General features: G+C 44.2%; 1 protein-coding gene across 2 annotated transcripts in view; it reads left to right on the plus strand.

Moving 5' to 3' along the window:
- The window catches only part of LOC144504529 (rho guanine nucleotide exchange factor TIAM2-like), a 314,348-nt gene that overhangs the window by 155,675 nt on the left and 142,997 nt on the right, over positions 1–15,676 (plus strand). Inside the window, exon 9 of one of the 2 annotated variants that reach the window (XM_078229959.1) lies at positions 947–1,114. In XM_078229959.1, the coding sequence (XP_078086085.1) occupies positions 947–1,114 (168 nt within the window). Of the gene's footprint in view, positions 1–946; positions 1,115–15,676 lie in introns of those variants that run through there. The other variant, XM_078229960.1, reaches the window with a different exon arrangement.

A 15,676-nucleotide genomic window follows, 5' to 3' on the forward strand; every position in this document is an offset into this window, starting at 1 on the left:
AAAAATACACAGGTTGGGTGAATTGGCCATGCTAAATTGTCCCTTAGTATCCCAAGATGTGTAGGTTAGCGGGATAAATGTGTGGGGTTTTGGGGATAGGTCAAGGGGTGTGCCTGGGTAAAATGCTCTTAGAGAGTTGATGCAGACCAATGGGTCGAATGGCCTCCTTCTGCACAGTAGGGATTCTATGATTGTATAAAATTCACTGGATGGAAGTCCCTTTCAAATGGCATTTTCTTTGTAAAGCAGTGAAAATGGGATCGCAGGGTTGCAAAATGTTCAATTCTGCAACAACTGTGTAATGATACAGTTAGTGCTATTTCAGATACCGAGCAACATCATGAGCCGAAAGGCTCAGATATATTAGGTAGAGGATAATACGTAAGTGGGAGTACCACAAGACAGTAATTGAGTCGTCCCAGGTAATTCCTCGCTTGCGAATGAGTCATCAGCTTTTTATAATTGAGATTTCAATTCCTGGATTAGATATAAATCTTGAGGGGGGGAAAGAACCAATTGAGTGCTCAATGTTCCAGCTTTATTTCAGAATTTTATTTTATATTATGATCAGGAGCTATGTTTACTAGATTTAGGTTTCTGTGCTTGTGTCAATAACTTCCCTCATTTCATTGGGGCAAGTTGACAATGTCAAAGGTAATGCAGGTGTGTGCAGAGGTAATCGACAGTTGTTTACATTGAAGTTCTGTAACTCTATGCATATATGCAAGTTGAAAAGTTGTAGCTGCCTTAATTGTGTCAGTGAAGGACTTTTAACTGAGCAATTTCTTGTTCAAGTTGTTCAGCAATGAATCAAATTGGCCCATTCAGTTAAAAACAATATTTAACTTTAAATGTGTCTTTCTTGGCTGATGGTATTATAATCAGCAATGATAGAAAATAGGGGGGAAATTTAATTCATGATTAATTCGTATTAACTTTATTTCAGCATGAGCAAGATGGAACTTTGAACATCCACTTTCCAGCACCAGAGGGTGCAATCTGGGACAGTCCTTCAGAGTGTTCTGTTCGAGTCTGCTTCCCTGATAACCAAGCAGCGATCATGGCTATCAAACCAGACCATACGGTGGAAGATGTTTTGATTATGGCTTGCAAGGTATTTTTATTAAATTGAGAAAAAATAATGTCATGAGCATGCTAAAATTATAAAATTGTTGCATAAAGTTAACTGCAATTATGCTCGTTCACTTTGGGATTTTTACTTTACCTTACATGCCTAACTTTTCAGATGCAATAATTCAAATGTCATCTATGCATTGCTAATTGTACAATTTATTTGTGATGTTGCTCCAAAGTCACACATAACTTTGGTTCTGGCCACAGACTTATCCCTAGGCAGAGGAAGGTCCTATTCCCCAGCAATATTACACTTATCACTGGCCTGGAAAAGAGAACCAAAAGCTGAGCATCCCAGCAGTGATGCTGAGATGTCAGAGACACAGTGACAGTGATGTTGGTGGCAGTCATTTCCTTTGTTTCTGTAGACAGACAGTGAAGTAAATGTGAGAGTTAATGAACTGTAAGTTCCTGGGAGTGGCAATCGGCACTGGATTAGGGGAGGGGGCATTGGCTGGTCAGGCCTGTGGGGACAGAGGGTGAGTGAGGCAGAGGTTGAGGTGAGTGGGGATTTTATTTATTTATTTATTAATTAATTAAAATTTCAAACTGTAAACCGGAAGTAGGCTGCGGGGTGTTCTGGGAAGGGTTTTTTGGAGTGTTTTTTTTAAGCATGCGGGATGTTTAAAAGTAGGCTGCACTATTCAGCGGGCAGCGGAGTGAGCTGGGAGCAGAGTGAGAGCTGAAGGGCTTTGGCTCAACGGGCTTAGGAGGAAACAGGCAGAGGCAGGCAGGGTAGGTGCTGTTCTTCGTTCTTCCAATAATTTAAAGAAAGGGGTAATTATGAGTGGGAAGCCAGTTTGTTGCTGTCGGTGTCGTATGTGGGAGTTCATGGAGTTGCCTAGCCTCCCGGAAGTCCATATCTGCACCAGGTGCGTTGAACTGCAGCTCCTGAGAGACCGCGTTAGGGAACTGGAGCTGCGGCTCGATGACCTTAGTCTAGTCAGGGAAAATGAGAAGTTAATAGATAGAAGTTACAGGCAGGTCGTCACACCAGGGCCACGAGAGGAAGACACATGGGTCACGGTTAGGAAGGGTAAAGGTCACATACCAGAGAGTATCCCAGTGGTTGTCCCCCTTAACAGTAAGGGATGGGTGTCAGACGGGAGAGAGGAGGGGAGAGATCAGTCAGTGATGGGATCCCCTGTGGTTGTCCCCCTCCAAAATAAGTATACCGTTTGGATACTGTGGGGGGGGGGAAATGACCCTCCAGGGGTAAGCCACGGTGGCCAGGTCACTGGCACGGAATCGGGCTCTGTGGCTCAGAAGGGAAAGAGGGGAACCAGGAGAGCAATAGTAGTGGGGGATGAAATGGTTAGAGACACAGACAGGCGGTTCTGTGGGGGCGAACGAGACTCCAGGGTGGTAGTCTGCCTCCCTGGTGCTGGGGTCCTGGATGTCTGAGCGGGGAAGAAGCTTCCTAAAAGGGGTGGGTAACCAGACAGACGTCATTGTCCACATTGGTGCAAATGGCGTAGGCAGAAAGAGCAGGGAGGTCCTGCGAGAGCAATTCAGGGAGTTGGGTAGTAGGCTAAAAAGCAGGGCCTCTGGGGTAGCGATCTCTGGACTACTCCCAGTGCCACGTGCCAGTGAGGCTAGGAACAGGGAGATTGTACAGCTGAACGAGTGGCTAAAGGACTGGTGCAGGAGGGAGGGTTTCAAATTCGTGGATCACTGGGAAGTCTTCAAGAGAGGATGGCGCCTGTACAAGAAGGACGGGTTACACCTAAACTGGAGGGGCACGAATATCCTAGCTGGGAGTTTTGCTAGTGTGGTTCGGGTGGGTTTAAACTAATGTGGCAGGGGAGTGGGGATCAGAACAATAGGTCAATAAGCATAGAGGCTGGGGATGAGGTTGGGGCGAAGACAAGGCTATCTAAGAGGAAGAGCATTCTCTGGGAGGATGACCTCAGTGGGCCTGGAGGTCTGGAGTGCATCTGCTTCAATGCAAGGAGCGTCACGGGCAAGACAGACGAGCTTAGAGCCTTAATGCTTGCGCGGAACTTGGATGTGGTTGCAGTGAGGGAGACTTGGTTAAAAGAAGGACAGGACTGGCAGCTGAATATTCCGGGGTATAAGTGTTTTAGGCGAGACAGAGAAGGGGCTAGGAGAGATGGGGGAGTAACAATGCTGGTTAGGGAGCATATTACAACAGTACAGAGGATGGACAATTTGGAAGGGTCAGGTAACGAGTCACTATGGGTGGAGCTCAGAAACAGGAAGGGCGCAGTCACTATGCTGGGGGTATACTACAGGCCTCCCAACAGCCCACGGGAAGTTGAGGAACGGATATAAAAGGAGATTCTGGTGCAGAAAAAATAGGGTTGTTGTAGTGGGAGACTTTAATTTCCCTCAGACTGGAAATCGCTTAGGGCTGGGGGCCTGGACGGGGAAGAATTTATAAAATGCGTACAGGAAGGTTCTTTGGAACAATATCTTGACAGTCCAACTAGAGAGGGGGCTATACTGGACCTAGTACTGGGGAATGAGCCCGGTCAGGTCATCAAAGTTTCAGTAGGGGAACATGTGGCAAATAGTGACCACAATTCTGTAAACTTTAGGATAGTAATGGAAAAAGATGAGTGTTGTCCTATGGGTAAGGTGCTGAATTGGGGGAAGGCTAACTACAGCCGGATTAGGCAGGATTTGGTGGCTGTTGATTGGGAGAGGCTGTTCGAGGGTAAATTCACATCTGGCATGTGGGAGTCTTTTAAGGAGCAGTTGATAGACTGCAGGACAGGCATGTGCCTGTAAAGAAGAAGGATAGGAAAGTTAGGATTCGGGAGCTGTGGATAACCAGTGAAATTGTGGGTCTAATCAAAAAGAAAAAAGAGGCATACTTGAGGTCCAGGCAGCTAAAAACAGATGGAGCATTGGAGTAATATAGAGAAAGTAGAAAAGAACTCAAACAGGGAATTAGAAGTGCAAAAAGGGGTCACGAAATGTCGTTGGCAGACAGGAGTAAGGAGAATCCTAAGGCATTTTATACATACATTAGGAACAAGAGGGCTGTTAGGGAAAGAATTGGACCTCTCAGGGACAAAGGAGGGGAATTATGCTTAGAACCAAAGGAAGTAGGTGAGATCCTAAATGAATACTTTGCATCAGTATTCACAAAGGAGAGGAACATGTTGACTGGTAGTGTCTCAGAGAGATGTGTTGACCCGTTAGAAAAAATCTCAATTACAAGGGAGGAAGTGTTAGGTTTTTTAGGAAACATTAAGACTGACAAATCCCCAGGGCCAGATGGCATCTATCCTAGACTCCTCAGGGAGGCAAGAGATGAAATTGCTGAGCCTCTAACAGAAATCTTTGTCTCTTCACTGGACACAGGTGAGGTCCCAGAGGATTGGAGGTTAGCAAATGTGGTCCCGTTATTTAAGAAGGGTAGCAAGGATGACCCGGGTAATTATAGGCCGGTGAGCTTGACGTCAGTGGTAGGGAAATTGTTGGAGAAGATTCTTAGAGATAGGATATATGCGCATTTAGAACTGAATAATCTCATTAGCGATAGACAGCATGGTTTTGTATGAGGGAGGTTATGCCTCACAAATTTGGTTGAGTTTTTTTGAGGAGGTGACAAAAACGATTGACGAAGGAAGGGCCATGAATGTCGTCTATATGGATTTTAGTAAAGCATTTGACAAGGTCCCTCATGGCAGGCTGGTGCAAAAGGTCAAATCTCACAGGATAAAAGGTGAGCTAGCTAGATGGGTGGAGAACTGGCTGAGCCATAGAAGACAGAGGGTAACAGTGGAGGGGTCTTTTTCCGGTTGGAGGTCTGTGACTAGTGGTGTTCCGCAGGGCTCTGTACTGGGACCTCTGCTGTTTGTGATATATAGAAACATAGAAAACTACAGCACAAAACAGGCCCTTCGGCCCCACAAGTTGTGCCGAACATATCCCTACCTTTTAGGCCTACGTATAACCCTCCATCCTATTAAGTCCCATGTACTCATCCAGGAGTCTCTTAAAAGACCCTATTGAGTTTGCCTCCACCATCACTGACGGCAGCCGATTCCAGTCGCCCACCACCCTCTGTGTGAAAAACTTCCCCCTAACATTTCTCCTGTACCTACCCTATATACCATATATAAATTATTTGGAGGAAGATGTAGCTGATGTGATCAGTAAGTTTGCGGACGACACAAATATTGCTGGAGTTGCGGATAGTAATGAACATTGTCAGAGAATACAGCAGGACATAGGCTGGAACATTGGGCGGAGAAATGGCAGATGGAATTTAATCAAGATAAATGCGAAGTGATGCATTTCGGTTGATCTAATGTAAGGGGGAGCTATACAATAAATGGCAGAACCATCAGGAGTATAGAGACACAGAGGGACCTGGGTGTACAAGTCCACAGATCCTTAAAGGTGGCAGCACAGGTGGAGAGGGTGGTGAAGAAGGCATATGGCATGCTTTCCTTTATTGGACGGGGCATAGAATATCAAAGTTGGCATATGATGTTGCAGCTGTACAGAACGATGGTTAGGCCACATTTGGAATACTGCGTCCAGTTCTGGTCGCCACACTACCAGAAGGACGTGGAGGCTTTGGAGAGAGTACAGAAAAGGTTTACCAGGATGTTGCCTGGTATGGGGGGTCTTAGCTATGAGGAGAGATTGGGTAAACTGGGGTTGTTCTCCCTGGAAAGACAGAGGATGAGGGGTGACCTAATAGAGGTGTATAAAATTATGAAGGGCATAGATAGGGTGAACAGTGGGAAGCTTTTTCCCAGGTCGGAGGTGACGAACACAAGGGGTCACGGGTTCAAGGTGAGGGGGGACAAGGTTCAAGACAGATGTCAGGGGGACGTATTTTACACAGAGGGTGGTGGGGGCCTGGAATGCACTGCCAAGCAAGGTGGGCGGACACGCTGGCATCGTTTAAGACTGAGCTAGATAGCCACATGAACAGACTGGGAATGGAGGGATACAAACGAATGGTCTAGTTGGGCACATGAGCGGCGCAGTCTTGGAGGGCCGAAGGGCCTGTTCCTGTGCTGTATTGTTCTTTGTTTGATATACCATTTGGGTCAGGGGCTGAGGAATACCCAAATATGGAGGGGAAATTGTTAGTTGGGGAGGTGGGGGAGATGTTGGTGCACCCTGGGTGGTTGGTGTTGTGGGTGAAATTCTCTGAGGGACAGGGTTCAATCTGGGTCTTTCTACTAGTTACCTGGAAATTAGAAGAGGCTTTAATTCTTCTAACATTTTCTGAGCAACTATTAGTGTAACCATGTCAGAAACATTAAAAGCTAGTGATTTAAATTGCATTTTCTGATGGTTCACACTGCAGGGCAGTTGCCAAGAGGAAGCTTGCACTTCAGGGAAATTGCCGGGCAAATGCTTACCTGTGACCTTCCGAGAGGGGTTCCCCAGCGCATCTTTGGGTAATCCCCCAAATCAGTGCTGAGGAGTTTGGAAATTAGCCTGCTTGATTAGCACGTCTTAAATAATCATCTTAAATAGTTATCCCTCCACCATCGATGCACAGTGGCAGCAATGTGTAGCATCTACAAGATGGCATAATGGTTAGCACTGCTGTGTAGCTACAAGATGGCATAGTGGTTAGCACTGCTGCCTCACAGTGCCAGTGACCCGGGTTCAATTCCAGCCTCGGGTTACTGTCTGTGTGGAGTTTGCACATTGTCTCCGTGGGTTTTCTCCAGGTGCTCTGGTTTCCTCCCACAGTCCAAAGATGTGCAGGTTAGGGGGATTGACCATGTTAAATTGACCCTTAGAGTCAGGGGAATTACAGGGTAAATATGTGGGGTTACAGGGATAGGGCCTGGGTAGGGTTGTGGTCGGTGCAGGCTTGATGGGCCGAATGGCCTCCTTCTGCACTGTAGGGATTCTCTGATTTTAAAAGGTGCCTTATTGCACCCACAAAATTTTCTGAGCTTCCTCAAAAGGCCTACAAGCTGCCAGAAAAATCAGTGAAATGGTTCAAAGGTTTTGGGACATGTGCTTCATTTGAGCATGTAGACTGATTCTATTGCAATGTTTTCTTTAAACTAGAACAAAAGATCACAGAAGCTCAATTTGTACTGGACGTAATTTGTCCTTGAAATACTGAAATCTTTTGTGGTTTGGCTGATTTCAACCCAATTACGCTGAAACAGTTGAAGAGATTGGAAATTCCAGACTATGGTATATTATTTAATATGGAAATTGGGGAGTTAATGTGAATGTGATGGGGGAGTGTTGTGGAGTACTTGTTGACTCTTAGGGTCCTGTCAGATATTGGTGCAACCACAACAGTCCAAGCACATACAGGCTAAATAATTATGACTGTGAATTTTATTTCATGCTTCTTATCTGATGTGTCATGGTCAAAATTAGTCAGCATGTGTTAGAAATATCTATTTAGCTTGGAATTGAATCTCTTTTGGCTCTTTCCCCATTTACAAACAAAGACATGTATTCTGTGCCTTTTTTATTTGTAGAGTATCTTAATTATAATGGGCCATTTCACTTTGAACTGCTTGAATTGTGACAAATTGATGGCAAAAATATCAAAATGCTTTGTCATGAATCCTTTCAATTGCTGCCGTGATATTCATTGCTAAAAATGGCTTCCAAATTGTTTTATACATTTGTGGCTGCAGTGATTGCATGCACACTGGTAAACAAAGGTAAAGATTGCCCCTGATGGCCTAAAACTACAGTTTGGTGTAATTCTGAGCCATACTGACTGCGAAGGTCAATGAACTCTGCCATTGACCTGATAATTGCTGGGCTGGGAAAGAGAGAGATCTACCAGTGTTCTTGCTCCCGAGCACAATCCAGGGCCCTTTCTAGTAGGTATATCTGTGTGTGGATTAGGTGAGAAGTAGATCAGACTTTGTTTGATGGCCTCCATCGTATCCATGGCTCTCGGTGGGTTGCTTTTTTTTTTGTTGGCATTAACAGGTACAGAATGCATAACTGACATAGCACCCCATCCAACATTTCACTAGGACTTTGTCCCAGTGCCATAATCAGTTAGTTATGTTGCACTCCTGATCATTTCATTCCAATATTCCCACAATTCCCCAGTGTTTATGGTGGTATAGTGCTCTGTCATCTACTCCCACCTATATAAAATGGCTGTGAGGTTGTATTGAAAAAAATCCTAGTGTAGGAATTAGAGAAATCTCAGCAATCAATTGAATATGTCTATTGCTATTCAATTTCTATTCCAACTCCTTATATCCTGTTGTTCATCAATCACCTCAAGTTCTGCCTTGACGATAGCGATGTCAAGCTCTGTCGATGCTAGACCATTAGAGAAATCATCAACATTATAAATTAAACTGGAATAATTGGAGTGATTTTTTTATATCAACAACTCAAATCAATTATGCTGTGATGTTTCTCAGTTATATAATTTTAAACACTATAGATCAGGAAAAGTTGAAAGAATAGGATTTGAAGAGTTATTCACTGTTAATTCTCATGTCGTGCCGAATAAATTTTTCTTACTGGCTGCAGTGAATTAGTACAACTTATTGATTTGTTGCAGCATGTTTTCAGATTGTGAATATTATGAAATCAGAGTCCCTACAGTACAGGAGGCCGCCATTTGGCCCATAAAGTCTGCACTGACTCTGACAGAGTATGTCACTCGGGCCCTTTCATCCCATGTATTTACCCCATTAATCTACACAGTGAACTTGATAGATTGAACTTTTAATTTTCATTGTTATATAAAAAAAACTAGGTTGATTTCCTTTTTCATGTTGCTGTTGTATAAAATAGTGCAATTTATGTTCATCAGTCTGTCTTAAATTGCTAGGTTAAAACTTGGAATAGTTTATATCAAATGAACTTCTTACAGTAGATTGGGATAAGGGCAGTGACTTACTTCAGGATTATTCTCGTGACTCCTTGAAGGCTAAAGTATCTAAGAACTTTAGGGAAACTTAAAGCTAGTACTGTGAACACTGACTGAAAATCTCAGATCAGAAATGTTCATGCCCGACATGGTGCCTCTTGTGTTTATAATAGCAGCCAGCTGTATGTATGTACATAGGTTATGAGACCGCCTGTTAAGCTCAGTTCACTATTTTCACTTCTAATTCACATCACAGCTGTTCTTCAGTTATAATTAAAGCAACCAAAATGAATCTACCAGAGGATATGTCTGTATTTGAACACCTATCATGTCATTTTGAAGAAATGATTTCATACTAGAAAGGATAGGAATTTATCACGAAAACAGCTGATGACAACAAAGTTTAAAAAGTCAAAATAAACTCTGGTAGCACAATCTACCATCATATACATTTTAATGACAGGGAAGAACGGTCTTGTCAGCATTTATGGAATAGTAATGTTACACCAATGACAGGGTGATGCTATGAGTATTACATAATGATGTTGCAAGGAGGTCGGGCAACAATATAGGTAGGGATCCAAGACACAACATAGATACCTAAAGTCCAAATAATAAACAGTTTAATTAAGCCATGTGAAGGCATGTAGCCAAGTTCATTGTTATGAAAATGGAAAAGGTTCTAGTTACCGAGGTGGTCCTCATCCAGTCCTTAGTCAAATTCCAAATCGTGTTCCTTGTCCGTAAAGCACATGGTAAATTTACACACAGCAGAGTAACCCACATAGGTGTCTGCCATCTTCCTCATTTTCACCCTGTGGCTTCCTCTCTTAGCAGGATTCAGCACTCTACTTATATAGTCTGATAAGGCTACACAGCTGATCCTTGCTTGCACTGATTCCTCATCAGTTTGTCATGTGACTTCTGTGGCCATCTTGGTAGGTACACTACACTCAACAGCCATGTTAAATGTGGGATGGATATGATTAGAAAATGGAGGGGCAAGTGTCAGAAATACTGTCCCCCGAGCACCCAGCTCCTTGTGACATTATATTGGTAAAGCCAAATAAACTGGACAGAAGAAATGGGGAAGGGAATGTAAATTGCACAGTGTGTTTAGAACTATTCTCTTACTCCGTACATAAGCAAGAGAGGAACCAATGGGAAATAAGTCAAGGCAGATGAGGAAATTAAGTGTCAAGCAATATCTGTGCAATAGTGATCATAATTTAATACGTTTTACAAAACTGATTTGGCAAAACAAAAATTAAATTAATTTGAAAAAAAATCTCCTTTTGAAGGGTTGAAGGATTTTTGACATATAGGGCCCGATTTTACCATTTTCATTCTAAGTGCTGAATCTGGGCGTAATGCAGATCTGACTTAGAAATCTGCTTTCAGGCGCCCCCATACGCACTCAGCCTGAAAAACATATCACTGGCCCTATTCGCGCTGTGGGTGGGGCTTAGCGCGGCCGAAACAATTGGAGCTCTGAACTGCGCATGCTCAGTTAGAAAAAATTTGAAAAAGCGCGCCCGTGTCAGATCACTCCCAGACCGCAGAAAGTGGAGAAAGCGGCCCGGGAGCGAAAAGCAGGAGCAATGGACTCCACAGACATCACTGTCCCCCTTATCCACCCCCGCCCCCCCCCCCCCCCCCACCACCACCCACACACATCACAGTCCCCCTTATCCACCTCCCCCACTACCCACACACATCACTGTCCTCCTTATCCACCTCCCCCACTACCCACACACATCACTGTCCCCCTTATCCACCCCCCACTACCTACACACATCACGCTTATCCACCCCTCCCCACTACCCACACACATCACTGTCCCCCTTATCCACCCCTCCCCACTACCCACACACACCCCAGAGAATGGTCTGGCCTCAAACACCCCCCCCCTTTCCCCCAGAGGAACATCTGACTCGCCGCCGCCCCCCCCCCCCCCCCTGCTCCCCAAGACAACGATACCCCCCCCCCCCCCCCAACCAGGCCAGAGATACATCTGACCCCCCCCCCCCCCCCCCCACACAACCAGAGAATGATCTGGCCCGCCTCCCTCCTCCCCCCCACCACTGATCTGAGTCAGAGAGCCGTTGGAAGCTCTGAACGTGCTCTTCAGCAGCTGGAGCACCCGATTCAGACTTTTATTTAGCAGGTCCATTACGGCGTGGTTCCGGATTGGCAAACGCGGTGGTAAAGGGGGAAATGCTGATAAAGTTGGGCGAGCAGTTCATTAATTCAATTTAAATGCATGCAAATGCATTTAAATCACTGTTGCGCCCGTTTTGGGCACGAATCGAATCGCCGCCATTCCCGGGTTTCGGTAAAGTGGCAGTCTGCGCGGACGCGTTAATGGCCTCACACCCGACTTTACCACGTTTTCGGGCCTGAAAATGGGCATGACGCAATGGTAAAATCGGGCCCATAGAATAGCTGTGCGAAATATTTTAAAAGGTGCTCGTTAGAAATCGAGAGAAAGATACCTTACCAAAAATACAAGAACAAAGTAACTAATAATGAAATATTGATAATAAATCATGAGATAAAGTCAAAATTGAAACTGAAGGAAAATGTATATGCTAAGTACATAAGAACATAAGAACTAGGAGCAGGAGTAGGCCATCTGGCCTCTCAAGCCTGCTCCTCCATTCAATTAGATCATGGCTGATCTTTTCGTGGCCTCAGCTCCACTTACCTGCCCGCTCACCATTACACTTAATTCCTTTGCTGTTCAAAAATGTATCTATCCTTGCCTTAGAAACATTCAATGAGGTAGCCTCAACTGCTTCACTGGGCAGGGAATTCCACAGATTCACAACCCTTTGTGTGAAAAAGTTCCTCCTCAACTCAACTAAATCTGCTTCCCCTTATTTTGAGGCTATGCCCCCTAACTCTAGTTTCACCCGCCAGTGAAATAATAATAGGGGGATGATAATAAGGGGATAATAAACAGGAACCAGCATTTCTGAAAATGGTTCTAAAACTAGGCAAGAGGAAATAAGAAAGTAGGTTATCAAAGAATGTAAAAATAAATTATAAAATATTCTATGGATGCACAAAATTTAAAATAATGTTCGGAACAGGGTCGCGAAAAAAGGCAATTGAATAGCAATTTTGCCAGTGAGACTAACCTGATGCAAAATACATTTCAAGAAAAGATCAAAAACGTTTCTATAAAGACATTTAATATAGAAAGAGGAACGATAGTGGATAAAATAATTAAACTCAGAGGATAAAATTCATGGGGCTGGATTTTACAGCTCTCTGCCAGGTACGTTTTCAGCGGGCGGGGAGTACCTAACATATGAATGGTACCCATCTCACCAATGTCCCACCCACTCCCAAGCCGTCCCCCATAATATGAGGGGAGAGTAGGCTCCAAAATCACAGACCATATTTGAATGATCAATTAAAGGTAAATTGAGTTTGTTCCAAAGCCAGTTGACTGGTACATTAGCCCGGTGAGCAAAATACAAAAACAACTGTCCTTACTTTATAGAATAGGTAATGGTCCCAAGGCTCAGCATACTGAGGGCAGCAAGTAAAAACAGCGTTTTTCAAAACTAAAGATTTCGGCACTTTTAAAATGCTTGGAAGGGTTGTATTCAGTGTGTGTTGTAACTCTGCAGAAATGTTTCCCTCATTTTAAACTGCTCTGCAGATTTCTGCAGTTAACTCTGCCAGCCCTTTTTCTGTAGATTTTTGAAGAAGTAGCATTGGTATTAATAATAATATCATAGGTGAAGGGTATTGTAGCAGATATCATAAATGGGTACTGCAACAATATTTGAACTTTCATTAGCCCTTCAGTAGAGTCAGTGAGTCATAGAGGTTTACAGCATAGAAACAGGCCCTTCAGCCCAATTTGTCCACGCCACCCCTTTTTTTAACCCCTAAACTAGTCCCAATTGCCCTCGTTTGGCCCATATCCCCCTATACCCATCTTACCCATGTAACTGTCTAAACGCTTTTTAAAAGACAAAACTGTACTACCTCTGGCAGCTTGTTCCAGGCACTCACCACCCTCTGGACACTTTGTATCTCTCCCCTCTCACCTTAAACCTATGCCCTCTAGTTTTAGACTCCCCTACCTTTGAGAAAAGATATTGACTGATCTATGCCCCTCATTATTTTATAGACCTTTATAAGATCACCCCTAAGCCTCCTACGTTCCAAAGAAAGAAGTCCCAGTCTATCCAGCCTCTCCTTGCAACTCAAACCACCAGTAGCATCCTAGTAAATCTTTTCTGCACTCTTTCTAGTTTAATAATATCCTTTCTATAATAGGGTGACCAGAACTATACACAGTATTCCAAGTGTGGCCTCACCAATGTCTTGTACAACTTCAATAAGATGTCCCAACTCCTGTATTCAATGTTCTGACCAATGAAACCAAGCATGCCAAATGCCTTCTTCACCAGTCTGTCCACCTGTGATTCCACTTTCAAGGAGCCATGAACCTGCACCCCAAGATCTCTTTGTTCTGTAACTCTCCCCAGCGCCCTACCATTAACTGAGTAAGTCCTGCCCTGCATCACCTCGCATTTATCTAAATTAAATCCCATCTGCCATTCATAAGCCCATTGGCCCAATTGATCAAGATCCCATTGCAATCCGAGATGACCTTCTTCACTGTCCACTATGCCACCAATCTTGGTGGCATCTGCAAACTTACTAACCATGCCTCCTAAATTTTCATCCAAGTCACTAATATAAATGACAAGTAACAGTGGGCCCAGCACTGATCCCTGAGGCACGTCGCTGGCCACAAGCCTCCAGTTTGAAAAACAACCCTCCACAACCACCCTCTGTCCTCTGTCATCAAGCCAATTTTGTATCCATTTGGCTACCTTACCCTGGATCCCATGAGATTTAACCTTGCGCAACAACTTACCATGTGGTACCTTGTCAAAGGCCTTGCTAAAGTCCGTGTAGACAACATCAACTGCACTGCCCTCATCTACCTCTTGGTTACCCCTTCAAAAAACTCAATCAAATTTGTGAGACATGATTTTCCACTCACAAAGCCATGCTGACTGTCCCTAATCAGTCCTTGCGTCTCTAAATGCCTGTAGATCCTGTCTCTCAAAATACCTTCTAACAATTTACCCACCACAGATGAGGCTCACCGGCTTGTAGTTCCCAGGCTTTTCCCTGCAGCCCTTCTTAAACAAAGGCACAAATTTGCCACCCTCCAATGTTTAGGCATCTCACCTGTGACTATCGATGATGCAAATATCTCGGCTAGGGCACCCGCAATTTCCTCCTAGCCTCCTACAATGTCCTGGGATACACTTTGTCAGGTCCTGGAATTTATCTACCTTGATGCGCTTTAAGACGTCCAGCACCTCCTTCTCTTTTATATGTACACTCCTCAAGACATCGCTATTTATTTCCCCAAGTTCCCTAACATTCATGCTTTTCTTAACTGTGAATACTGATGAGAAATGTTCATTTAGGATGTCACCCATCGCTTGTGGATCCACACATAGATGACCTTTTTGATCCTTAAGAGGTCCTACTCTCTCCCTTGTTACTCTTTTGCGCTTTGTTTTTGTAGAAGCTCTTTGGATTCTCCTTTGCCTCATCTGCCAAAACAATCTCGTGTCCCCTTTTTGCCCTCCTGATTTCTCTCTTAACTCTACTCCTACACCCTCTATACTCTTCAAGGGATCCACATGATCCCAGCTGCCTATGCATGTCATATGCCCCCTTCTTCTTGACCAGGGCCTCAATATCCTGAGTCAGGGTTCCACCAGCCTTGCCCTTCACTCTAAGAGAAATGTGTTTACCCTGAACCCTGGTTAACACACCTTTGAAAGCCTCCCACTTACCAGATGTCCCTTTGCCTTCCCACAGACTCCCCCAATTAACTGTTGAAAGTTCCTGCCTGATATCATCAAAATTGACCTTGCCCCAATTTAGAACTTTCACTTTTGGGCCAGACCTATCATTCTCCATAGCTATCTTAAAACGAATGAATTATGGTCACTGGTCCCAAAGTGATCCCTCACGAACACTTCTGTCACCTGCCCTTCCTTATTTCCCAAGAGGAGGTCAAGTTTTGCCCCTCTCTAGTTGGGCTATCTAAATACTGCATGAGAAATTTCTCCTGAATACACTCAACAAATTTCTCCCCATCAACCCTCTAATACTATGTCTGTCTCAGTCAATGTTGGGAAAGTTAAAACCCTCTACTATTACCACCCTATTTTTCTTGGAGCTATCTGTAATCTCCTTACATATTTGCTCCTCAATTTCCCGCCGACTATTTGGGAGCCTGTAGTACAACCCTGTCGAAGTGATTTCCCCCTTCTTATTTCTCAATTCAATCCATATCAGACTCAGTGGGTGAACCCTTCGATATATTCCCTCTCAGTACTGCCTTGATGTTTTCCTTAATCGAAAGTGCAACTCCCCCTCCTCTCTTACCCCCGTTCTATCTTTCCTATAGCATGTGTACCCTGGAACATTGAGCTGCCAGTCCTGTCCTTCCCTTAGCCATGTTTTAGTAATTGATATAATGTCTCAGTCCCATGTACCAATCCAAGCCCTGAGTTCATCTGTCTTGCCCGTCAGGCCTCTTGCATTGAAATAAATGCAGTTTAATCTGGACTTCCCTTGCTCTCTGTCTTGCTTTTGCCTGATCTGTCTGGTACTAGGATTACTGACACTGCCTTTACCATTTAATGTGCTCTTTTTAACTTC

The sequence above is a fragment of the Mustelus asterias genome, chromosome 15 (assembly GCF_964213995.1).
Source record: "Mustelus asterias chromosome 15, sMusAst1.hap1.1, whole genome shotgun sequence".
NCBI classification, from domain to species: domain Eukaryota; kingdom Metazoa; phylum Chordata; class Chondrichthyes; order Carcharhiniformes; family Triakidae; genus Mustelus; species Mustelus asterias.